This window comes from Tamandua tetradactyla, chromosome 2 (assembly GCF_023851605.1).
Source record: "Tamandua tetradactyla isolate mTamTet1 chromosome 2, mTamTet1.pri, whole genome shotgun sequence".
NCBI lineage: Eukaryota > Metazoa > Chordata > Mammalia > Pilosa > Myrmecophagidae > Tamandua > Tamandua tetradactyla.
The window spans coordinates 209990049-210017717 of record NC_135328.1 but is presented as its reverse complement, the minus strand read 5'-3'; the positions used below and the strand labels follow the sequence as shown (position 1 = coordinate 210017717).

The window sequence follows — 27669 nt, the reverse complement described above, 5'->3', positions numbered from 1 at the left end:
TTTGTTGAGACAGGGAAAGACTTCAGGAGGAGCAGGTTTGAGGGTGTAGAAATCAGGAGATCTTTTATGGTCATGTTAAGTTTGAGATGAATGTTAGACATCCAGTTGACACCTCTGCAATAGCTGTTTTGCTGGAATAATAGGGATGAAAGCCTAACCATTGATGGGCATTTGGGTGATTTCCAGGTTTGAGTTATTACAAATAAGGATGGCACGGACATTCCTACACAGATCTCTGTGTGGACATTTGCTATCATTTTTTTGTGTGTGTGTGAACATACCCAGGAGTGGAATGACCGAGTCATATGGTTAATGTATATTTGACTTTTTAAGAAATTGCCAAATTGTTTTCCAAAGAGATTGTACCATTTTACATTCCCACCAGCAGTGCTCCATCTACTCGCATTCTTGTCGAAACTTGGTATGGTCAGGCTTTTTTAATTTTAGTCTTCTAATGGGTGTGAAATTGTATACCATATGGTTTTCTTAGTGACAAATGGTGTTGAACATCTTTTCATGTACTTATTCGCTACCCATATATCTTTGGTGAAGACTCTTCAAATCTTTTGCCCATTAAAAAAAAAGTAGATTGAGTTGTAAGGTTTCTTTATGTATATTCTAGTACAAGTCTTTTGTCATATACATCAGAAAGTATTTCTTTTATGTTTGAATGGAAGTAACTGCTTGATTTTGTATCAAAATTTTTTTCCAAATTAAGATTGTTCCCTTGGCTCATTTGCACCAGATAGTTAAATTGCTTCTATGTAATTGTGATGCCTGATAAAACTGGAATTTAAAATTATCTTTCCTTTGTAAGAGAGATAGTAAACTAAATCAAATCAGGGGATAGAAAAAAAGATTCTGTTTTCTGATGTCAGTTTCTTCAGGGCAAATGTAAAAATATGATCTTGTATTGTCAGCAGATAAGAATGTTATATTTAAAAGAGCTTGTACCGGCCTTTCTAGAACAAGTAGGATATAATACAATCACCAACCCCTAATGAAATAGCAAAGTATAATAACAGGTTTTATTTTAATAAAGTTCTTTTAAGGCTTTTAAATTACCTTGGTTCTATCTTAAGATTGATATCCTTTTTTTTGGAATTAAAAGTGCCTAAACTTCTGAGAAATTGTTTCAGTTAAGTGTTCTGGAAAAGTTAAGGGTAGTTTAGTTACCATTCTCTTGAAGAAATAAGAATAATATAATAATGTGTTTTAAACATTTGCAAATAATTACCCTGAGAAAGAAAAATGTGAATGAAAAAAAGCAGAACACTTTGCAGTTACACCCCGTGACATCATACAAAATATGAACTATCTAAAAATAAAGCTTTTAAAACTCATGTTAGAAAATTATTGATAAGCAGAAGTAATGTTGACTTAATTTTTTCCAGATATGGCCGCGTGGAAAGTGTCAAAATTCTCCCCAAGAGGGGATCTGAAGGAGGAGTGGCTGCCTTTGTGGATTTTGTGGACATCAAAAGTGCACAGAAAGCTCACAACTCAGTCAACAAAATGGGAGATAGAGACCTACGCACGGATTATAATGAACCAGGCACCATTCCGAGTGCTGCTCGGGGATTGGATGATACAGTTTCCATAGCATCTCGTAGTAGAGAGGTTTCTGGGTTCAGAGGAGGTGGTGGAGGGCCTGCTTATGGCCCTCCACCATCACTTCATGCACGAGAAGGACGTTATGAGCGGAGACTTGATGGGTAAGTTCCAAGGTTTCTGTAGGCAGGTATTTTGTATTTGATATGGTGAGAAACAGAAACTCATATGTAGGGGCCCCAGATGGATTTAAAGTTTTGGGCATTCTCAATGTTTCCTATTTTGGGTTGGAAACGGAAGTGATTTCTATCCCAGTGGCTGGTGTCTTGTGGAATCATAGAGGATATTTCCTGCAGCTGGTTGGATATCTACTCTTGAGTTATAAGGTGGTGGAAGATTTCCTGTGGCAGCATCATTTTTGGAGTTACCTGTCTTCTAGAATTAATATTTCCTTCTCTTGGATAATGTTAAGGCCTTCCTTGGATATATCCCTTCTTCCTGATGGAGTTATTTGGCTACAGCTTTTGTGGTTGTACTATATGGAATATTTTCGGAATATTAGAGCCTACAGATTTATTTAGAAGTTGATAATCTGCTTCTCGATTTTCACTATATAAAGCTTACAAATTGGATTGTCACCAAAAAAATCTTAACAGACCGTAGTGTTCAACCGCTTGGATTCTACAAACAGTACTCAAACCTGGAAATGTGTACTTGGGTGAAGAAGAGAGAAGGCAATACTTGATTTTTCCATTTTGGATCTACATATTTCCATGTTGTTGGAATTATACTTCTTGATGGAATGGGGGAAAATCGAGATGATGGACCTTCCTAAATCCTGGAATATAGCCATTCTTTTCTAATTGCTGGAATGTATGGGATATCCTGCAGTCAAGACTCCATTAGCAGAGAGAAAGAGGATTACTAGCTCATTTCTTGAGCAAGTTGCTATCAATTAAAGGTACTTTAGCATTTAACACATGGTGATGATCAGTTTTGGATACAAGAATCAAAATTGACTGGGCTGGATGGCTACAAAGGTGAACTATTCGTGAGCAACTGCACGTTCCTCATTTATTGGAATTGTAGAGGTTATTTCCTCTTCTGCCAGCTGCCTGATTGATACTTAGGGCTGGAAGTTTTTATAAATGTGGATCAATTTATAATTTTCTGCTATCTCAAGAAAGAAGTCTGGGGGTTTGAGAGTTACAATTTGTCTGGGACTACTTGCTTCCAGTGGAATTATTTTGTCTGGTCACTAAGATTTTTTTTTTGTGGTTCATCTAAATATCATTTGACACCCTTGCCCATTAAGAAGGTGGATTACCCCCATAAGAGGGGCCAAAATTGGGGAAGTTATGTTCACAATTCTCTCCCTAGATTTAATTGGGATTATAGGTCGTGTTTCCACACTTGGAAAAGGTTGGTATGTCCTGACCTGTGTATATATTAGCCCTCTCCTAACCCAAGTCAAACTCTCTCTTTTTTCCCCACTAACTCTAGAAGTATTTAGTACTAATAGATGAATCAAAAAATAGCCATTAGATTTCAGCTTTGCTAGTTCTTGTGCCTGCCTTCTTTATCTTCCTAATGGATAAGAATTTTGCATATTTATAAAATATCAGCTGTAGCAGTAATTCTCCTAGAACCATTTTCTGTTGCCTCATTATATCAAAAAGCTTTCACTGATTATTAACATTTGATAGGGTGCTAAATGAATTCTCATGAAATTTTCTCTGAAGTCTTAAAGAAACCTACTTGTTTGTTAGGCATTGAAATATCTATCCAAATTCTAGAATTTTAGCTAATAAAAAAAATCATTTAATGAAATTCAAATAGGAAGGAATTTTTTTTCTGCCTTGCCAGTTGCTTTTCATAATATCAGAAAAAAGCAAAAACAGCCTAGAAAGGTGTGATTGCCCCTAAGTAAAATGGTGAGTGAAAATGAAGATTAGTGGAAAGATTTTGCATATAGGCAATATTTAATATTGGGTACATATTAGTTGCTTTAGGATTTTTGCCAAATAATCTTCAGTACAGATATTCTAATTCTATTTCTTTCATGATTCCCTGATCCATTTTGATAGAAGGTATATCAAGAGATGAAGAGAAATTTAAGTGAAATGATCTTTTAAGAATTTAGTCACCAAGTTCTAGTTTCCTATAAAAGTAGACAACATGAAATTTCTTTATAGAATTTTAGTTTTTAGTATTAGCATATAATTGCATATATGTAACTGTACATGCAGCAATTGTATACCCTTAGGTTAGCAGATAATTTATATCATACTAAAAAATATGTTTATATATATTTTAATAAGTTAAATAACTTTAAGATATCTTATAGTTTCCAACATTGCCCAATTTCATTGTAGGCAACTAAGTCAAGAGGACACACTTCTTATAACCATTAAGTACCTATATAGACAAGTTGAATCACATAATGGGCATTTTATTTAAAAAATTAATGTTTCCTGGTGCCTGCTCATGCAAAAAAAAAAATTTATGTGGCATTTGATAGCATAAGGAGATAAAATAATCTTTAGTTTTTAATTTATTTAATTTTATAGTATAGAATGTAACCCAATATTTTGATAATCCTGTTTTTTTTTCATTAAATATGATTGTATGGACACAGCAATTTACATTGTCCAGTCATTTTTTTTAATTACTCAAGAAGTCAAAAGTTAATGAGAAAAATTACACATTAAAATTTTTTTTCTAGACTTCTTTAAAAGTACTGTCCTAGTGCTGGGACATGTACTACAGTAGGACTTTCTCATCTATATTAAAATATATCATATAAATTTTACCTAAACTAACTTTGCAAAGTAAATGAAAGTTTGGTTATATTTCAATCAGAAGAAAGTATGATAGTCTTCTTCTTGTTCCATTAAACTTAAAATGAACAGGAGATGACATGTTATATTCCTGTATACAATTCAAAAAATTCCTAATAAAAAGAGCAACTGACTTGCAGAAAACACTAGTCACAAAAGCCCAATATATAATTAAAGTGATTGCTTAGCTGTGAAAATAATTTTGAGTCAAATAAAATGTTAAGCTTGTTAGTGTTTGCTTACTAAGTTGTTTAGAAAATGAGCAGTTGCAGAGACAGACAATGCAGAAGTGAATGTTTGCATGTCTTGTTTTTAGTTTTGCTTGCCTCTTTTTGATTGATTAAATATTTTTCCCCTTCCTAAATGCAGGACTTCAGATAACAGGGAGCGTGCTTATGAACATAGTGCCTATGGACATCATGAACGGGGGACAGGCGGATTTGATCGGACACGACATTATGATCAGGATTACTATAGAGATCCTCGAGAGCGGACTTTACAACATGGGCTCTATTATACTTCTCGGAGTCGAAGTCCAAACCGTTTTGATGCTCATGATCCCCGATACGAACCTAGGGCTCGGGAGCAGTTTACACTGCCCAGTGTGGTACACAGGGATATCTACAGGGATGATATTACTCGGGAGGTACGAGGCAGAAGGCCAGAGCGGAATTACCAGCACAGCAGAAGTCGGTCACCGCATTCATCCCAGTCTAGAAATCAGTCTCCTCAGAGACTGGCTAGCCAAGCCTCTAGACCCACAAGGTCCCCTAGTGGCAGCGGCTCTAGGAGTAGATCCTCCAGTAGTGATTCAATCAGCAGCAGCAGTAGTACCAGCAGTGACAGGTAGGTTAAGAGCCTTTTTGTTATTACAGATAAGCTATTATATAAAACACACAATTTTCAACAATCAGTGGTTGGTGAAGGAATGATATTTTAGCATAGTAGTATTTTTTAAAAGAACATAAAAAAGAGGAGAAAGAAACTTATTAATTAGCATGTGGTCGTTGGATGAATCATTTTGTCAGGTGCCTGAAGCTGTGATGATTTGCAAATGCTATTTTATCCCTCAGATGCTCAATGTTAAAATTGAATTGTTGGGTGGCCACGTTGGCTCAGCAGGCAGAGTTCTTGCCTGCCATGCTGGAGACCCGGGTTCACTTCCCGGTGCCTATCCATGCCAAAAATAAATAAATAAATAAATTGCCAAAAAAGGAAGACAAGTAGTAACTTGAAGCTGTGTGAATCTTGTGCTGCTGAAAATGTGGCATCTCTTTATTGTTTTTCATTTCTTACATGTGTAATACCAACTCATTTTTATTATTTTGGTCCAAGATTTGTGAGAGCTATTTGGTTAAAAAAAATGTATTGCTGACTCATTTATTGTACACGAGTAAATCAGCTTATGAATATACATATTTTAACATCAAGGTGGTGGCCAAGTATAAAAATTTCCTTTGAATGTAGGTTGTAACTTTACTATTTACTGTGACTGAGTGAACTCATTTTACTGATTGGGAATGTTTTCATAAAGGAGTTTTATTCTAGATGGAAACAATAAGTTGAAGGTAATTTTAACAGGATACTTTAGCTTAAAGTTCAGTATTTGGGTTTTAAAGCCTCAGATCTAGGCAGAAGGTATAGCATACTACTTTTATAATCTTGGACAAGTCACTTAAAGTCTGTAAGTTTCTGCTTTCTCAACTTTAAAAGAATCCTCAGAGAATTAGTGTGAAGATTAAATTTTAAAAAAAAGCATATAAAGTGCTTAGCTGACAATAGGTACATGGTGAATAGATACTGCCCTTAAGCATTCATTGCTAGCAGTTGTTATCACTCCTTCATATGTTAATAGTCTTTGGGCAAACCATTTCCAGTTATTGTTATTTAACCTGTTAATCCCAGATTCCCTAGTTTTATTTAGGTGGTATGTATTTTAAATTTACCCATACAAATTCTTTGACCTAATTAAAATGCCCAGACTAATTACTTTCCTTTTAGGAAATGGTCACAAACTTGAATGGCTCCCTTTAGGTCGCCTAAATTTCTAATTCAAAATAATAAATGGAAGCATGTTATATATCTATCTAGATAAAATTAAAATATTCTGGAAGATGGTGGTGTATTGTAATGAAATAAGCAGTTAGGAAGTCAGAATAGTTACATCTGACTCCAGTTTTTAAGCTCTGTGATAAGGATGAAAACGCTTAACATCTCTTGATATCATTGCATTGGTCTAGATAAATGATTGCTGAGATTCCTTTGAACTCTTATAAACTAGATTATAAAACCTCTTTGTGGCCCCGTTTTCTTCTGCATAGAATTTTCTGAGATGCTCAACTGTTAAGTCCTTTTCCTTAAACCTACCTCATTAAAGGGATGCCACTGCATTCAATTTGATCAAAACTTACAGAAAAGCCAGTCTGTTGTTAGAGATGTTGAAATTAGAGGAGAAACAGTGATAGAAGGTCTTCAGGGTGGCATTATACTTTGGTGGCCATACTTTGGTTCGGTATCCCCCTCCCCCACCTCGACATTGCATAGTAGGCTCAAAAGATTGTATTCAGAGGCTTTCTGATGAATTTGATGGAATGAATTCCTGCTAACGTAATCAAAGACAGCTGTATGCTTCTGAATATTTACAGTTAGAAAGATAACTGCCAGGTGGGCAAAATGTACTTAGGAAATTTACAAAGCAACTGAATTACAGTTAAGAAGTTGGTGAGCAAGAGAACTTTTGGTAATTTCAATAGTATGTTAATGGTAAGCTAGATTTATCCATGTATTTGGCAGGGAGGGCCAAATCTGACCACCAGACAAGGTTAGTTTTCCTTGTTTAGTTCCTTCTATTTTTTTATTTAAAATTTTTTATTGTTCTCATGTTTTATTATCTGCCTGCTATCAAATCCTTCAAACAGTTTCATTTTTTTTAATTTTTAATTTTATCATGATAACATATACACAACTTAACTGTTTCCTGTTTTAACTACTTTCACGTACACAGTTCAGTGGTTTTATTTTTTGTTTTTGTTTTTGCTTTTTTTCTGGGTGGACATGAATTTTATTTTTATTTTATTTTAATTTAAAGTTTATTATATGCAAATCTTTCAGGGATTCAAATATGATTTTATGTATGCTCATACATTGTACCAAATAAACATTCTAACATGTAAGAAATACCTTTCCCCCCCCGTTATTAATTTTTATTCCATATGTTTTACTCATCTGTTGATAAGGTAGATAAAAGGAGCACCAGACACAAGGTTTTCACAATCACATAGTCACATTGTGAAAGCTATATTATTATACAATCATCTTCAAGAAACATGGCTACTGGAACACAGCCCTACATTTTCAGGCAGTTTCCTCCAGCCTCTCCATTACATCTGTTTTTTTGGCCTTTTTTTTTTTTTTATTAATTAAAAAAAATTTTTTTAAATATCAAAACCACCAAACAAATGCAAACATTTGTAACTTTTGATCATTCTGTTCTACATATATAATCAGTAATTCACAATATCATCACATAGTTGTATATTCATTATCATGATCATTTCTTGGAACATTTGCATCTATTTAGAAAAAGAAATAAAAAGAAAACAGAAAAAATTCCTACATACCATACCCCCCACCCCTCCCCCTCACCTATCACCAGCATTTCACTCTAAGTTTATTTTAACATTTGTTCCCCCTATTATTCATCTTTATTCCATATGTTTTACTCATCTGTTGATAAGGTAGATAAAAGGAGCGTCAGACACAAGGTTTTCACAATCACACAGTCACATTGTGAAATCTATATCATTATACAGTCATCTTCAAGAAACATGGCTTCTGGAACACCGCTCCACATTTTCAGGCATTTCCCTCCAGCCTCTCCACTACATCTTGACTAACAAGGTGATATCTGTTTAATGCCTAAGAATAACCTCCAGGATAACCTCTCAACCCTGTTTGGAATCTCTCAGCCATTGACACTTTGTCTCATTTCACTCTTCCCCCTTTTGGTCCAGAAGGTTTTCTCAATCCCTTGATGCTGAGTCTCAGCTCATTCTAGGATTTCTGTCCCACGTTGCCAGGAAGGTCCACACCCCTGAGAGTCATGTCCCATGTAGACAGGGGGAGGGGTGGTGAGTTTGCTTGTTGTGTTGGCTGCAGAGAGAGGCCACATCTGATCAACAAAAGAGGTTCTGTTGGGGGTGACTCTTAGGCCTAATTTTAAGTAGGCTTGACCTATCCTTTGTGGGATTAAATTTCATGTGAACAAACCCCAAGACTGGGGGCTCAGCCTATAGCTTTGGTTGTCCGTACTGCTTGTGAGACTATCAAGAATTCAACTTGGGGAAGTTGAATTTTCCCCCATTCTCAGCATTCCCCAAAGGAGACTTTGCAAATACTTTTTTATTCACTGTTCAAATCACTCTGGGATTTCTCGGGGCATCACTCTGGACAAACCAACAATATCTCATGTCCTAATCAAGGTTCCATGTACTTACAGTGTTCAGTTAAGCTGTCTACATAAGTTATATTAGGAAATGCACTAGTCAAAGTATAAATTTTGTACCAAATAAACATTTTTTGCTTTAGTCTCACACATAAATTGAATTTTTAAAATATTAATTACCATCTATTTTCAGCACCCTGTAGTAATGACATTCCTTTGTTCTTCCTCATGCAAAAACATTTTTTAATTTGTACATTTAGTCACTATCATTATACACTCTAGGCAATCCTGAATTATACCATCTCAGTCTTTATTGTCTATCTTTCTTTCTAATTTCATTTGTGCCCCCAACCCTCCTCCCTCTATCATTCTCAAATTCAACTTCATTCAGTGTTTTAACATAATTGGATTACAGTTAGGTAGTATTGTGCTGCCCATTTCTGAGTTTTTACATTCAGTCCTGTTGCACAATCTGTATCTCTTCAGAGTATCTTACCCTGTTTTTGTCTCCTGATGGTCTCTGTTACCAATGAAATTCTCCGAGTTTATTCACTAATGTCAGTTCATATCAGTGAGACCATACAGTATTTGTCCTTTTGTTTCTGGCTAATCTCACTCAGCATGATATCCTTAAGGTCCCTCCATGTTGTTACATACTTCATAACTTTATTCTGTTTACAGCTGCATAATATTCCATCATACAGTTTGTTTAGCCACTCGTCTGCTGATGGACATTTTGGCTGTTTCCGTTTTTTTGCAATTGTAAATAATGTTGCTATAAACATTGGTGTGCAATTGTCCATTTGTGTCTTTGCCCTCATGTCCTCTGAGTAGACACGTAGCAATGGTATTGCCAGGTCATATGACAATTCTATATTTAGCTTTTTGAGGAACAGTTCAGTGGTTTTAGTTTCATTAAGTGTTAAGGCCACTATCACCCTCATCGTTATCCAAACTTATGCATCAGCCCAGACAGAAAACTCTGTATCCATTAAGCATTAACTCTTTTTCTCCAACCTGACGGTCAGTACTGGTACCCTGTAATTTACTTTCTGTCTCTGTTAATTTGCGTATTCTAATTATTTCATGTAAGTGCAACCACATAATATTCTCTTGTGTCTGACTTGTTTCACACAACATGTTTTCAAGGTTATAACATGTATCAGAACTTCATTCCTTTTTACCACTGAATATTCCATTGTATATTTATGCAATATTTTGTTTATTCATTCATCTGTTGATGAACACTTGGGTTGTTCAACCTTTTGGCTATTGAGAGTAATGCTCCTATGAGTGAGTGCTCTTGTACAGCAGACAAGTTTAGTTTACCTTGCATTGTGTTTTAAATTTAAATGATTGCCAGTGTTTAGAAGCCTAGAATTTTACCTTCTCTATAAGCCAGAATTTCAGGCTTTTTGTGAGTTTGTTACCTCTGATTTCACTGTAGGACCATGTATGACAAGGAAATAAGGATACTGAAATCTTCTGGTTCAGAAAACTTTTGTGCTTGGGGTTCACTGACAGTGTCTTAATATTTCCTATGTCTTTGCAGGTTCTTCCTTCTGTTAAAATGTTATCTTCTCTTCTACGAGGTTATAATACATTTACTTAGACTGTAGTTTCCATGCTACAGACTTCAGCCAACTTTTACAGATTGCTTTTAGAATGGGTTACTTGAACTTGTTTTATTAGCTTAATTCCTTTTCCTTTCATTGAAGTGGAAACTTTTGTACAGTGACAATTTTTTATCTGTACACAAAAAGTATAGTTGGAGAATAAAGAATCTAGAGGCTGGCATTTGGGCTGGGAAGGACTTTGCCAAGAAGAGGTGAGTTTAGGCCCAGCAGGCTGCATGGTGGGCAGAAGAAACAATCTGAGGAGGTATAAGTAGTGGAAAAATGTTTTGGAAACAATAAATAACTTAGAATGGCTTAGCTATGCTAATGATTTTGGGTTTTACCCTATATACAGAGATGAGTCATTGAAGAATTTTGAGAAGAGAGAAGCTTGTTGAAATCTGCTTTAGATTAGAATAGGTAAGGGATTCCAGTGAGGAGGCTATTTCAGTAGTGTGAAGAAGCAAAACTGGGACTGTAAGAGTGCTTAACTTGGAACAGGTGGGAGAAACATTGCATTAAGAATCAGATTATATTATTGTAAACCTTGACAAGCATACAAACATTTTGTAAAAAATTTTTGGAGGCTCTCTTTCAGCGGAGCTAATATTTAGATTTAAAAATAGACTTGTCACGTGCTAAAAAAAAGAATCAGATTATGCTGATTTTTAAAAAAATAGAGTGAATTTTTTACAATATGACTGAATGATGGGTCTTTTTTTTTTTTTTTTTTTCCATGGGCAGGCACTGGGAATCAAACCCAGGTTTCTGGCATGGCGGGCGTAAACTGCCTGCTGAGCCACCATGGCCTGCCTGAATGATGGGTCTTTTAATGTTATCCTGTGAGAAAAGGACCAAGTCTTCCTTTGTGCACACCATGGAGCTTAGTGTATTTGCCTTTCTCAGAGTACATGTTCAATAAATATTCGAAATACATAGATATAATTCTTAATTAACATGAAAGATAAAGCATAATTGATGTAGATAGCAAAAAGATTTGGTCATTAAATTGTGATTGAAGGAGGTACACAGAAATAAAATTCTTCATGTCCAGAGCTTATCCATTATTCCTAGATTTCTGCTCCTTTTTTATCAGATGTCCTCTTTTCCTTTATAATTGTTTTGACTTCAAAGTGTAATGTTTTGAGATGGATAAATTCAGATGAATTTCCCTTTGGAAGAAATGATGAATTTCTTTTTTGTAAACTTTATAATTGTGAAACCATTACACTCACAGAATTTCTTTAAGGATGTTTAAAATTAACACTTATAGTGGATAAAATTATAGTTTTATTTTAACTATGGAAATGTCTCTTTTCTGTCTGCATGACTGACTAGGAAATTAATCATTTTCCATCCACCTTAATTATTACAGTTTCGGTGAACAGATTCCTAGCAGTGCATTTCAAATGAGTAAACATTGGATTAATGGCAGTCTAGTTGTAAAGTTCTTAAAAATGACACACCTACTGTTTCTGCAAAATTGTTCACAGTATTTAACTGGTGAGAATTGGGACTTCATAGCATAAACTTCCTGATATACAGCACTGTGCTGCTTTCTTTCTCTGTCATGGCCATTTAATGAGTCAGTTTTCCTTTCAACAGAAAATACTAAATATGTAAATAATTAAAAGCCCCATGATTGAAGTTGAACATATTTTATTTCTCTAATCCCCTATCATTGGATTTTTTTTTTTAGTCTGTAAAAATTTTCTATAATACAATGTAAAGAAATTTAAGTGGTTGTTGACGTAAAGTTTATTCATATTCTTTTCTGATAACTTAAACTAGTTTTGACTGAATTTTGTTTCTCAGTGGCTCACTTTGATTACAGCCAAAGATGATTGGGCTGGTTCCAGGGTTGCTGAACTTGAGTGGGGAAAAAAATATTCCATCTTTTTATTAACCTGTAACTGGAATTAAGTATTACCTTCATGCTGAAAGTAGGCAGACAACAATAAGAACAACAACAAAAAAACCCGTAGTAGTGCTATACCTGTGTGACTTTGTCTCTACTATAAATTCACAGGTATTTTAATTACAGATATCTCAAAATTCAGTTTATGTTCATTATCTTGAAACTGCGATAGCTGTTAGGCCCATTGGTACTTTTGCTATTTAATGTGTAGTATTATTCTATCACAAAAACTGAAAAATATTTTAATAACTGTATTTGAGTATAATTAATTCCCCCTTTTAAATTTTATTTATTTATTTATAAAACATAACATCATACAAACACAAACATTCTTACCATATGATCATTCCATTCTTGATAATCAATAACTCACAAAATCATCACATAGTTGTATATTTACCAGCACGATCATTTCTTAGAACATTTGCATCAATTCAGAAAAAGAAATAAGAAGAAAACAAAAGAATTTATACATAACATACCCCTTACCTCCCTTTCATTGATCTTTAGCATTTCAATCTACTAAATTTATTTTAGCATTTGTTCCCCTATTATTTATTTATTTTTAATTCATATATTTTACTTGTCTGTCGATAAGGTAGATAAAAGGAGTATCAGACACAAGGTTTTAATTCCTTTTTATTCCTATTTATTTTACTTTATGTATTAAAAATTCTGAAAAGTGGTAAAGGAGTATCAGACACAAGGTTTTTAATTCCTATTTATTTTACTTTATGCATTAAAAAAACATTGCATTCTGAAAAGTGGTCCATAGACTTCACCAGATTGTTAAAAAGGGTCCCTGGCATCTTTATTTATATAGCTACAGTTGACTCTTGATTTTGTACCCTATAAAGATTTATTGTTGGGGCAGGGGTGGGGGTGGGAATGGATGAAAGGATAATGAAAGGAAGTTGATGACAAGTAACATTCTAGGTCTTTTTTTAGCCTAAAATAACTTTTGAATTTATACTCAGCCATCATTCATTTAATGAATATTACTCTGTGTGTGTGTGTACCAAGTTTATGGAATAAGGTAATTCCATTGCAGATTATATGGAGCCCCAAGAATAGTCACTTTGGATTAAACATTGGCCTTGGGTAATCCGAAACAGAGGGTCTCTGTGTGCCTAATTAAGTTTACCATGTATCTAAATTTATCTTGCTAGGTATGTCTTTCCAGCTTTACCCCATCTTCTAGCCCCTTAAATTTTTCTTTAGCTTCTGGTCAGCTTTTTCCTCTGTGCTTCTCTGACCCCAGTTGGTTTGTCTGAAGGGAAGAGTATGTCAAGTTAACTACAGACTTTGTTCTCGCTAATCATTAAAAAAAATAAATTTAAAAAATCTGGAAGCAAATTAAAAAAAAGAATATAGTAATAAGCAAAGACAACAACTTGAAAATAACTACTTGGTGATATCTAATTGTCTGTTTTGTCTCTGTGGCATTCAGAAAGCCAAGTGGCCTTAAATCATGCTTAGATACCTCTTTAAATTGATTTTGAAAATTAGAATGAGTTGATTAAAAAATCTACTTGATTAAATTTCTTCAAATTTTTGTTGTATAGTTGCTTTTGAATTTTCATTAACTTAGAGAGATGGGAGAAGCTTGAGAATGAGAAGGAGAGGGAGAGAAACAGAGGCAAATATATATACTATCCCTGGGTGGGAAAACCAATACATGAAATTGCCTTTGTAGTGTTTGTTTAAAATAACAAGAAAAGCATATAGAAGTTTGAGCAAAGAGACTTCTCCTTTTAGGCTATGTTAAGATATGGTATGCTTTATGCTCCTCTCTTCTTTAAATTTATTTGCTTTTCATTAGATTAATTTGCTTTTTTTGAAAGGGAAATGAAATGCATGTTTTATTTCATAAAGGGAAATGAATGTGAAACTTTTTTTTGACATTTCTTTAAAAATTGCATGTTTTGAGTACATTATATCAGAAGTTATCTATAATTCTAGTTGCCTTTTTAAAAAATTAGATAATTTTAAGATTCTTTTACTTGAATCATGAATAAATAGTAATTAATATATCAGATGAATTCTGAATTTTATATCAGATGTGAGTTATAAAAAGGAATGTGACCTCTTTTTGTTTACATGGAAGTTCCTAGTCTAATAAGAAGCATTTTTATTCTATAAAGATCAAGTGTACACATCATTTTGTGAAAAATCTTGCAGTTATAGAGTAGTGTTGCCTATAGGAATTTTATTCTATTCCTCTTTACAGATACAGTTAATCAGGCGTTGGTTGGGAGAAGGAATGCTCATTTTATTACCTGACTGTACAATTTTCTGTGATAACTGTCACGTGCTGGAAGCTGCTAACTTCATAATACATATTTGAAGTAAAAGTTTCCTAAAAAAGTAATAAAGAAATGAACAATTAGTGATTTCAGTAGCGCTGGTTCAAATTTATCGTATATTGCAGTGTTTAATAAGAAATACACATTTGTCTGAATTTCTGTCATTAAAATTGATCTCTAAAATAATAGGTAAAGAATTTTTGGATTTAGTTAAAGATAAAATTTTATTTTGTTGCACTGTGATTCCTTATTCTCAGATATATTTTGTGGGATCAAAATTGTTTGTTATCCATTGGTCTTTTTTGGGGTGAAGGGGGGCATGGGCAGGCTCCGGGAATCGAACTTATGTCTCTGGTATGGCAGGTGAGAATTCTGCCACCATCGGACCACCCTGTTATCTGTTGGTTTTTTTAAGAGAAGAATGTCACTACCACTAAAGACAGTGTATCTTAAATCTCAGAAAAAGTGATATAAGTGAGATTAAACCTGACTTTAGAAGTTGGTAATTAGAAACAGTGATCCCCCATCCCTGGCTATTTTGTTTATAGCTGCATAGGATTGAAGTGAAAATAGAATTATGGATGAATTTGGTTTTGCGTAATATCATCCTTTTCCCTCTTTGCTACTCTGAGTAAGTCTGCCAGCTAGAAGTGAATCATTTAAATTGAAATGGGATTTTTTTTTTGTTTTTTGAGTTTGTGTAGAGAAGATAGCTATTTGGAGAACATTGAAAATATAAATTATACTGAACTAGAATATGAAACTTAGTAATTAGGTATATGTGGGTTTTTTGAATAGCAGCAACTTTGAAGTATACACCTTGGGAACATTCAGAGGACTTTCAAAGAGGAACAATAAGGGTTGAGTGAAGCCTTTAATTTAAGAGGACAAAGTCAAGGATAATGGGTGTTGTTTAGTAAGGACGTTTCTTTTTTTAAAAATTTTTTTTAAATTGTAAAATATAACATATATACAAAAAACAATAATTTTCAAATCATACTTTCAGCAAATAGTTACAGAACAGATTCTAGAGTTTGTCATGTGCTACTGTTCCAAATCTCAGGTTTTTCTTTCTAGCTGCTCCAAAAAAGTAGAGGCTAGAGGAAATATTAATATAGTGATTCAGCAGTCATACTTGACAAGTTTTTTTTTTTTTTTTTTTTTTTTTGACATGGGCAGGCTCCGGGAACCAAACCTGGGTCTTGGGCATGGCAGGCAAGAATTCTGCCACTGTGCCACCGTTGCACCACCTGATTATTAAATCTTATTTTCCCTTTTATACTTCTCTTCCTCCTCCTCCTGTCCCTCTCCTAATCTATAGGGATCTTTAGGTAGTGCCCATTTTGATGTTTTTATCTTCAGAAGGGGTGTCAGCACTAAAGAATAGGGGGAATCAATCGATGAACCTTGGAGAGGCTGATCCCTCTGGGTTTCAGGATTTATCTGACCTAGGAGCCCTCCCAAAATGATAGGTTCCAGGAAAGCAAACTTAGCGCATAAAACCTCTATAGAGTCTCAGATGGAGCCCTAGCTGTTCTTAAGAGTCAGCAGGAGTGATGTTGGTTGGGGTTTAGCATACCAGGGCAATTAGTACTGTCTAACTGAATCTTACATAAGCTCAGTCTCTAGAATAGCTCCCCCTGGCCACTGACACCTTATTTTATCACCCTTCTCTTTTTGGTCTGGAAGGCACTGTCGATTACATAGTGCCAGGGCTAGACTTATCCCTGGAAGTCACGCCCCATGTTATCAGGGAGATTTTCACCCTTGGATGTCATGTCCACATAGGAGAAGGATAATGATTTTCCTTGCAGGGTTGAGTTTAGAGGATGCCTGGGCATCCATGGTGTCTGAGTATTTTTTGTGGGAAAAGCTAAGTTGAGTTTAGAGAGAGAGGCCACATCTGAGCAACAAAAGAGGTTTCCTGGAAGGAAAACCTTCCTTAGGTCTTGTTATGGGGTAGTCTTAGCTTCCCCCCTACAGAAATAAGTTTCTTATGAGCAGGCCTCAAAATCCAAGGCTTGGCCTGTTTTCTTGGGAGTCCCCAATAGTTGAAAGGGCATCTAGGGTTTCCCAGATGGGAGATGTTTCTTAATATGTTCTTTTGCTGTTTATTTGCATTTGACATGAAAATATTTATTTATACATTTTTAACCTAAGTAAACTACTGTATGTGTGGTGTTTTTTTTTTTTTTGCTTGGGCAGGCCCCGGGAATCAAACCCAGGTTTCCGACATGGAAAATACTATATGTTTCAAATAGCTGATTTATTTCTAGATATTAAACCTTTTTTTTTTTTTTTTGCCTGTTTTATTTTGGTCTTCAGCCTTGTTTTCATTTTTTGTAGGCAGGTGAAATCATCTGAAATTGGAAAGGGGGAGATTGTCTTGCTGAAAATCACTGTTATGAATAAAATGTTATTAATTGCTCTGAACCTTTCCCGCTGTTAAATGAAATTTCTATCTTGAATTTTGTAGCTTTATATGTGCTGGAATCTAGTAAAAGTCAATTTGTGGTTTTATTGACTGCATTTGATTATAGATTCTCTCTCTCCTTGAAATACTGTTATCTAACTTCTTTAAATAGTTACCTACTTAGAGGGTGCAAGTGTAGTTCAGTGATAGAATTCTCACCTGCTATGTGGGGAGGGAGACCCAGGTTCGAATCATGGTCCATGCTCTTCCCTGAAACAAAACAGAAACAAACAAAAAACCAACTAAACAAAAATTCAGCAAATGGTGCTGCAATAATTGGGTACTCACATGGAAAAAGAATGAAATGTGACCCCCTCCATACAGCATCCAAAAAAAATTTACCTACTTGGAGAGGGATTGGTGGAAAAGAGCACAGCAGGCCTATTAGTATGTCTGTAATCATAGAGAACACCATTATACTTAAAATATGCAATAGGTTTTGTCTCAGTTTGATTGGCTATCTTAAAATACTATTACTTTCTAAAGAAATAAGCATTTGCTCATCCTGTGCTTAATGCAAGTTAGGGGGCTATTTTAGCAACATGGAATAAATGCTTAGCAGTGTGTGGTTTGGAGAGAAGTATACCAAAAAAAAAATTTTTTTTCCCTTTCCCTTTCAGTGGTAGCAAACTGCAAAGGTCACTGAAGGGCCCACATATTTGAAATGCATTCCTTTTTAGGCCTCTGTATGGTTTGCTTTGTCTGATATTGTGCAACATGCTATACATAATCTCTGTCTTTTGAGGTTGTATTAGCTGCCAAGCCTCTTTTGTGCTAAATATGGAAAATAGACAAGTGTTTACTTTCTAATTGATTTGGTGGGCTTAGCTCCCATTATGGAGATCTATAAATAGATCAGTCCCCCCCCCCCTTTTTGGTCAAGAACAGTATTTCAGAGGGACTTTGAGAAAATGTAGATGTTATGTCAGTTTTAGGGTTCTGTGTGGAATAAGTGGTCAGTTTTGGAAACAGGTACTAGAGTTGACCCATATTTGATCTGTCTTGGGAACCCTGCCATTTAAGAGGGCCTGCTAGAGTAATGAGAACAAGGTAGAGTTAGCTCTGAGAGCAAAAGAGGAGAGCTCATTGTGTTCTGCCTGGGCATCCATGGTGTCTGAGTATTGTGGGAAAAGCTGAGAACTATTTGTGACTCATACCAGCTTAAACTGGAGTCATCCAGTTTAGATTGGCTGCTTGCCACCTTCCAGAGGCTTCTTTATTCTGCTGGTATTTCTGCCAAGCCCTCAGTAGTGGTGGGAGAGAGGGTTAGGGCAGGGAAAGGGGACTGACTGGTGGGTTTCTGTGTTCTGAGTATCCCAGATTGTGTGTGAGGGTGGGGAGTGGGGGTGCTCATAATCCTTAGCTGTGCAGTGGTTGCCATACCCAAGGTTTGTTCCTAGGGAGGAGGTATGTTAGATATGACAAGGGTAAACACCCAAGACTGGAAGCTGGTGTGAACTCTATTTTCAATATGTCTTTCTATTATTAACCCCTTAGTGTAACTGTAACTCTTTTTCTTCTGCACTAAGAAGTCAACACTTGAAAACATTTTTTGCCCTGCCACTACTTACACACATCACATTTAGGGATAGGGAATTTATTACTAAAGTCCCCAGGAAATTTGCTTTTAGTTAAGAGTCTATTAGTCTGCTTGAAGTAAAGAACTTTCTCCTTTACCTGTTTTCATTCTTTCCATTTGTTTGTATTGGAATTTATTTTGGTCTGTTGTTTGTTAGGTGGAAGAACAAAAATAGGTTTTAGTGCAAAGTTGTGACTTGGTATCTTGGATTCAATTTAACTTTGATGTACATTTTTTTCCTTAAAAGTTGCCTAAAATATTAACAAAAAAGCAGTTCAGCAGGTTAAAGTTTTAAGCAATTTTAAAATTAAAAATGCCACCCCAAGTTGTATTTCACTCAGAAGCAAACTATATAAATTCTTGAAAAAAATAAAAACAAAACAGTATTTGCAAATTTTTAGTGTCATGGCTAGTGCATAAAGAACGTCTTTCCTAGCTCACTTCTTGGAGAAATAAAGGAGTTAAATGATTAAGCATGGCCTAACTTCTGATCAAAGAATACTTAGACATTATTAAGAAATATTAGAGTAAAGCCACAAATGAAGGAGTATGTTTACTTTTGTCTTATTGGATGCCAGGGTATATAGAAAATGTAAATTTCCATAACGTTTCCTTATGTTTGCAACTTTTATAATGAGATTGAGACCTCTAGCTAGTCATTTTTACTTAAGGTTACAGGTTCCTCAGTGCAGTTTTGTTCTTCTCTTTTACCCCTTGTGCATTGTTTTCACTTGGAGGTTTTATGGTCACTTTTTTTTTACTTTGCATGGGCAGGCACTGGGAATCAAACCTGGGTTTCTGGCATGGCAGGCAAGAATTCTGCCTGCTGAACCATCGTTGCATTGCCCCTTTTTATATTTTTATTAAGAAATACCCACACATATACAGCCCAACCATATTATACAATCAGTGGCTCACAATATCATCACGCAGTTGAATATTCTTCACCATGATCATTTTTAGAGGATTTGCATCACTCCAGAAAAGAAATAAAAAGAAAAAAAGAACTCATACATCCTGTGTCCCTTACCCCTCCCTCTCATTGACCCACGGCATTTCAATCTATGGTCACTCTTCAGGTATAATTTCACCTTGCTCAGAACAAGGGCTCATCTATGCATAGAAATAAAGGAAAATGAGTAAAGGTAGTCTCATTTCTAAATATTAATCATTGATCATTAATACCATTTCTTAACGTTCAGAATTAGCCAAGATTGTATTACAAGCATCCATCCCCTGATTTTTAAAACAAGTTGTATTACTTTTGATACAGAGAACTATATGATTGCCTTTATCTAACAGTTTTGTGTTGCTTTTTCTGTGAGAAAATCCAAAAAGTGCCCTCTATTTACTTAAATCGTTAGTCATTCATGAAAGTATGTGTTAATAGAATTTACTGCTGTACAACAAATAGTAACTGAAATATATTTAAAATTTATTTTGCAAAATATAGTTCAATTTCTCCTAAGAATCTGAAACTCTAATCAATATATTCTAAAAACTTTTCTTGGGTATACAAGAGAAAGAGATAGAAAAATATGCCAAGATGAGTATAGTAAAAATTCTTAGTATGTAGAACATTATAGTTCAGTAAAAGCAGGGCTGGATGTTTTTAGAATTTGGCTAAGTCAATAACCATTTGACTTTTTTGGGGTTGGAGTGGGTAGTGGTGTATGGTCCTGCAGTAGAACCTGGATCTCCCAGATGGAAGACAAGCATTCTACCACTGAACCACCTGTGCACCTTTTTTTTTTTTTAAAAAAAGCAATTTTATTGAGATATATTACATACCATATTATCATCCAAAGGATACAATCACTGGTTCATGGTATCATCATATGTTGTACATTCGTCATCACAGTTTTTGAACATTTGTATTACTACATAAACAATAAGAATAAAAATAAGAGTGAAAAAGAACCCCAAACATCCCATATCCTCTATTCCCCCTATTATTTATTTGTTGTCTTTATTTTTTAACTCATCTGTCCATACACTGGATAAAGGGATTGATCACAGTTTTTCACAATCACACAGTCATCTTAAAAAATCAAAGCTACTGTATTACAATTCATTGGTTTTGGGCATTTCCCTCTAGCAACTTCCATATACCAAAAACTAAAAAAGAATATCTATCTAATGAATAGGAATAACCTCCAGAATGACCTGACTTTTTCTTTCTTTTCTTTTTTTAAACATTTTTTTTATGAAATATAAAATATATACAAAAAAGCAATGAATTTCAAAGTACATTATAACAAATAGTTATAGAACGGATTTCAGAATTTGGTATGGGTTATAGTTCCACAATTTTAGGTTTTTCCTTCTAGTTGCTCCAAGACACTGGGGACTGAAAGAAATATCAATATAATGATTCAGCACTGACTTTTTCTTAATGCCATGAATTTGAAAATAGTTTTTTTTTTTTAACTTGCCTGAACTGCTGGTGTAGTTCACTTTGCACTGAACAGAGTGTTTTTTTTTTTAAATCAATTATCAACAAAAATAGTTTTTAAAAGTTTGAAGTGATAAAACACCCTGAAACTGAGGTCTGCTTTTAAAATTGTTTCTTTCTGTTTTTAAAGTGAAAATTTGTCCTTTAAGGAATCATTTCGCTCACTTGTCAGAGCTATTTGGAATTATAATGAGAATTATATATGACTTTATTAAGGGGACACCAAGATATTACTTTTTCTTAATAGTTTTTATGTTGTGACAATTATTTTTAGGTATGCTAAACCTCTAAGGGTTACCTCCCATAAATGGCATTTGTTAAGCACCCTGCCTTTTGCCAACTCCCCACCCCATATACACACATTCTGGGCCGTGTTTAAGAGAAGCATTGTGGAAGCGTTGTAATAGCCTTAACATGCTTTCTTATTTAAAGAATGACGTACTTGTCTGTTGGGGAAGTTTTTGGTTCTAGAACAACATCGACCAATACTGTAACCACTAGTTATATGTGGCTGTTGAACACTTGAATTGTGTCTTGTCCATGCATCAGACTGATTCATGCTACAACATGGATGAACCCCAAAAACAGGCTAAGCAAAAGAAGCCAGTCCCCAAACACCACATATTGTATGATTCTATTTCTGTGAAACGTCCAAAATTGGTAATTACGTAGAGACAGGAGGTAGATTCCTGGTTGCCTAGGACTGGGGGTGAAAGACCATGGGGGAGTAACTGGTAGTAGGTAAGAGATTTCTTGTGGGGTGATGAAAATGTTCTAAAGTTACGTTATTGTGATGGTTGCACAACTCAGTAAATATATTTTAAAAAACCATTAATTGTATACTTTTGGGGGGTAAGAGGTTTAAAACAACACATTTGTTATCTTATACTTCTGTAGATCAGAAGACTAAAATCAAAGGAACTGAGTTCCTTTCTGGGGGTCCTAGAGGAGAATTTATTTTCCTTGTCTTTTTCCACTATCTGGTGACCAACTTTATTCTTGGGCTCATGGCCTCTTCCTCCATCTTCAGAGCCAACAATGCCAGGTTTCAAACATTCATGTTCACTTCTCTGACCTAATCGTACACTTTTAAACAGGTGAATTTTATAGTATGAGATTAAATCTCAGTAGAACTGCTTAAAAAAATATGTACACTGAATTTCAAAAACTTAGTAAATCTGTTAATAGGTTTTATATTGACTAGAGGTTGAATAACTTTGCGTATACTGGGTTAAATAAATATATTGTTAAAATTATGTCACCTATTCTACTTTTTAAATGTGGCTGTTGAAAATTCAAAATTACATTTGTGTACTAGGCTAACTGTCCAAATCTACATCTTCCAGGTGGGTCCCTGGACCAGATAAGTCCTGAAATGCAGAGGGACCAGCCCTCCCAGAATATCAACTAGTTCTACCCCCTATCCCATTTTATCAGTAGCCCCTTCCAACATGAAAAAGTTGGAATGGGCATAGCCCAAATACCCCTTAAGAGTAGGAGAAAGATCAAAGGTGATGGTGGAGTTATACAGAGAAAGTTGGGTTTAATAAATGAGTATGAGTGCTGAATTGAATCATTATACTTATACTTCTTTTAGCCCCCAGTGCCTTAAAGCAGCTAGAAATAAAAACCCAGAATTGTGGAAATGTAACCCCCACCAAACTCTGAAATCTATTTTAATTGTTGTGATGTACTTTGAAATTTTATTGCTTTCATGTGAATGTTATTTAAAGAGAAGACAGAATATAGCAGAGAAGGTAGGATTTAACAAGTGAGTTTGACTGTGGAATCATTATATTGATATTTCTGTTGGTCTCCAGGGTCTTGGAGCAGCTAGAAGAAAAAGCAAAAAATCCTGGAACTATAACCCATACCAAACTTTAAAATCTATTCTATAACTAACTTGTTAAAATGTAGTTGGAAATTTAAAAAAGAAAAAGTACATTTGTGGCTTGTATTACGTTTCTGTTGACAACATTGTTCTACAAGCAAGCTGTATCAGGGTATAATATCACAAAGTAACTTGGGCATCTAATTTAATGTTTTTCATTTTGTTTAAAACAGATCAGAATCACTCTTTTTTTTGGTTTTGAAATTCCCAAGATCCTTCCCTCTTTGAATTTATGGATTAATGAAAAGGCTCTTGGGGGAATTTTAGGACTAATATAAACTGAACTACTTCCAGATTCCATGTATAACTAATTTGTTGTTGGTCTGGTTAAAATGCATAGTAGTTTCCAGCGTGTCCAAGGGAATGTCTCAACTGTTGAAAAAACTTTACTATCTAAATTAGTTTAATTCACCAAAGAGAATAAGTCATCTTAACCAGACGGTTATTTTTTATTTATTTTTTAATTAAAAAAAGAACCTTAATTCTGAAAGTAATTTTTAAGCGATGGCTAAACTCTTTGAAATGTGTTTATTAACATACAGTGGAATTCTGGTGTGAAATTACAGTAAAACTCATTTAATAGACATCTTCCTCATTACTTCTAGATATGATTTATACAATCAAAACTGGGGAGTCCTGAGATCTTTTGAATGCTACTGTACTTTCAGTGGTGGGGGTAGCAGGCTGATGGCCCTCCTGAACGTGTGTTGAGTGAACATGGTTGAAGTTTTTTTTTTTAAAAAATACAAATAAGACAAATATTTATTTATGAAGAAAACATGTTTAATGCTGAAAAATACCACAACCATCATAAATTCCAGAGAAAATAAGATGTTTTTATTTATTGCCTAATAGTTCTCTAAAACACTCACCCCCTACATTTTACTACATAACCTTTGATTGCCTCAACGTACAACAATAATTTTGTGGTATCTTTTTTGTAATTTGTCTCCCTACTTATATATATACACGTACACACATGCAGAGGCAGACATGTGATGTATATGTCATAGGGAATTTTGTTCACAAGGTGTGTTTTTTTTTTTTTTTTTTTGGTAGATGGAGTGTGAGTGTGTGTGCACGCGCATGTGTGCCTGGGTCAGGAATTGAACCTGGGTCTCCTGTATGGCACGTGGGAATTCTACCACTGAACTACCCATGAACCCTATAATATCTTTTTATTTTGTAGGAATAGAAAGATAATTCTTTTTCTTCTCTCTATATTTTTTAATCTGATTTATTGGGGTGTAGTTTACATACCATAAAATTCATTATTGTATGTGCTAGTTCAGTGGCTTTTAGTAAATTTATATATTTGTGCAACCATCACCTCAATTTTTTTTTTTGAAATACTTTTGTTGAGATATCTTCACACACCATACAGTCCATACCAAGTATACAATCAGTGGCTCACAATATCATTACATAGTTGTACATTCATCATCATGATCATATTTAGAGCATTTGCATCACTCTAGAAAAAGAAATAAAAAGGCAAAAGGAATAACCCATACATCCCATACCCCTTATCCCTCCCTCTCATAGCCATTGGTATTATAATCTACCCAATTTTTTTAAACCCCACACCCCCCCCATTTATTTATTTATCATTATTATTTTTTTAACTCATCTGTCCATACCCTGGATAAAAGGAGCATCAGACACAAAGTTTTCACAATTACACAGTCACACTGTAAAAGCTATATAGTTACACAATCATCTTCAAGAATCAGAGCTACTAGAACACAGTTAAACAGTTTCAGATACATCCTTCGAGCCACTCCGATACACCATAAACTAAAAAGGGATATCTATATAATGTGTAAGAATAGCCTCCAGGATAACCTTTCGACTGTTTGAAATCTCTCAGCCAGTGAAACTTTATTTCATGTCATTTCTCTCTTCCCCATTTTGGTCAGGGAAGCTTTCTCAATCCCATGAACAGCCAGTCCTGGCTCATTCCTAGGAGTCACTTCCCATTTTCCAGGGAGAGTTTTTTTTTATTTATTTTTTATTTTTATTAACGGAAAAAAAAAAAAGAAATTAACACAACATTTAGAAATCATACCATTCTACATATGCACTCAGTAATTCTTAACATCATCACATAGATGCATGATCATTGTTTCTTAGTACATTTGCATCGGTTTAGAGGAACTAGCAACACAACAGAAAAAGATATAAAATGTTAATATAAAGAAAAGAAATAAAAGTAGTAGTAATAGTAAAAAACAACAACAACAAACAAACCAACAAGCAAACAAAAACAAAAAAAACCCTATAGCTCAGATGCAGCTTCATTCAGTATTTTAACATGATTACTTTACAATTAGGTATTATTGTGCTGTCCATTTTTGAGTTTTTGTATCTAGTCCTGTTGCACAGTCTGTATCCCTTCAGCTTCAATTACCCATTGTCTTACCCTGTTTCTAACTCCTGCTGAACTCTGTTACCAATGACATATTTCAAGTTTATTCTCGAATGTCCGTTCACTTCAGTGGGACCATACAGTATTTGTCCTTTAGTTTTTGGCTGGATTCACTCAGCATAATATTCTCTAGGTCCATCCATGTTATTACATGGTTCATAAGTTTATCTTGTCTTAAAGCTGCATAATATTCCATCGTATGTATATACCACAGTTTGTTTAGCCACTCTTCTGTTGATGGAGATTTTGGCTGTTTCCATCTCTTTGCAATTGTAAATAACGCTGCTATAAACATTGGTGTGCAAATGTCCGTTTGTGTCTTTGCCCTTAAGTCCTTTGAGTAGATACCTAGCAATGGTATTGCTGGGTCGTATGGCAATTCTATATTCAGCTTTTTGAGGAACCGCCAAACTGCCTTCCACAGTGGTTGCACCCTTTGACATTCCCACCAACAGTGGATAAGTGTGCCTCTTTCTCCGCATCCTCTCCAGCACTTGTCATTTTCTGTTTTGTTGATAATGGCCATTCTGGTGGGTTCCCAGGGAGATTTTATACCTCTGGGAGTCATGACCCACGTAGTAGAGAGGGCACTGAGTTCACCCACCAAGTTGGCTTAGAGAGGGTTAGAACCATTTTGACACTAGCTGTGTGTCTGCACTGGAAGAAACTACTGAGAAGTTACATTTAAGCAGACCAACATTAGTCCAGGATTTCTTACTGGGTAATTAAACATTGATTCCTAAGTTCATTTAGGTGGGTAAAATGAACTCTAAATATAAGAAGGAAACTTTTAGCAAGTACACCAAATAATAGGTTCACTTAATCTGTATGATTTTTTTATTATGCTTTTTGAAACATTTTAATTGTTCATACAGGAAATATATTGATTTTATATACCATGTGATTAACAGAATGAGAAAAGTTTGCTATGCCATAGTTTGAATTTTCCCACCAGTTTGTCCCTTGGATGAGACATACTTTGGGTATTCTGAAGACTTTACTGCCATACAAAAATAATTTCTTCTTCCTTAGGCAAAGGTGTTATAACCAATTATTACTTTCAGGGATATTTGGTTACTATCAGTATGTTCAATGCTTTTTGCTTTGATTTATTTGAGTAGTAGGTTTTCTGAGTCTTAAGACATTGCCAAGAATGTAATGACTTTGCATGTTCAGGCTTTTTGGCCCTAGAGTAAATTCTAAGTTTGTTTTGGACACATCGATAATATGTAGAAAAATGATTTTTTCATTTTACTCACTGTGGATTTTGTGTTTAATATATATTTCTAACAGAATCTGATCACATGTATTTGACCAAAAAAATCTGAACATAAAATGGTAAGAAGCTCTTTGTGGCTGAATCTCTGCTAGTTCATTATCTTATAATTCTTAACGTTAACTAGGGAATTTTAGAACCCAGAGTCCACCAGAAAATAAGTCACATAGTTCTTAGTAATACATTAATAAAAGCATATCTTCTTTACATTTTTTATTTTTAAAACGTTAATTCTAGTAACACGTGCACAACCTAATTCCTCTTTTTACCGCATTCATATATGTAGTTCAGTGCTGTTCCATTCACAGTGTTGTGCTACCACCATTACCATATCTTTTTCATTTTTGCTATTGTTAGTACAACCATAGTATTTGAAACCACTATATTATATATATATTTTTTTTACATTTTTTTATTAATTAAAAAAAATTAGCTAACACAACATTTAGAAATCATTCCATTCTACATATGCAATCAGTAATTCTTAATATCATCACATAGATGTGTGATTATCATTTCTTAGTACATATGCATCGATTTAGAAAAAGAAATAGCAAGACAACAGAAAAAGAAATAAAATGATAATATAGAGAAAAAATAAAAATAAAAAATACAAAAATATATAAGAAAAAAACTATAGCTCAGATGCAGCTTCATTCAGTGTTTTAACATAATTACATTACAATTAGGTAGTATTGTGCTGTCCATTTTTTTTTTATTTTTTATTATTTTTTTTTAGAAATCATACCATTCTACGTATGCAATCAGTAATTCTTAACATCATCACATAGATGCATGATCATCGTTTCTTAGTACATTTGCATCGGTTTAGAAGAACTAGCAACACAACCGAAAAAGATATAGAATGTTAATATAGAGAAAAAAAATAAAA

At 34.5% G+C, this 27669-nt stretch overlaps 1 protein-coding gene across 3 annotated transcripts in view; it reads left to right on the top strand.

Annotated features, from left to right (window-relative positions):
• SPEN (spen family transcriptional repressor) overlaps positions 1 to 27669 on the top strand; it is a 107756-nt gene that overhangs the window by 35261 nt on the left and 44826 nt on the right. For all 3 annotated transcript variants that reach the window (XM_077151170.1, XM_077151169.1, XM_077151172.1), the window contains exons 2-3: positions 1395 to 1715; positions 4761 to 5237. In XM_077151170.1, coding sequence (XP_077007285.1) covers positions 1516 to 1715; positions 4761 to 5237 — 677 coding nt within the window. In that variant the 5' untranslated portion in view covers positions 1395 to 1515. The remainder of the gene's footprint in view (positions 1 to 1394; positions 1716 to 4760; positions 5238 to 27669) is intronic.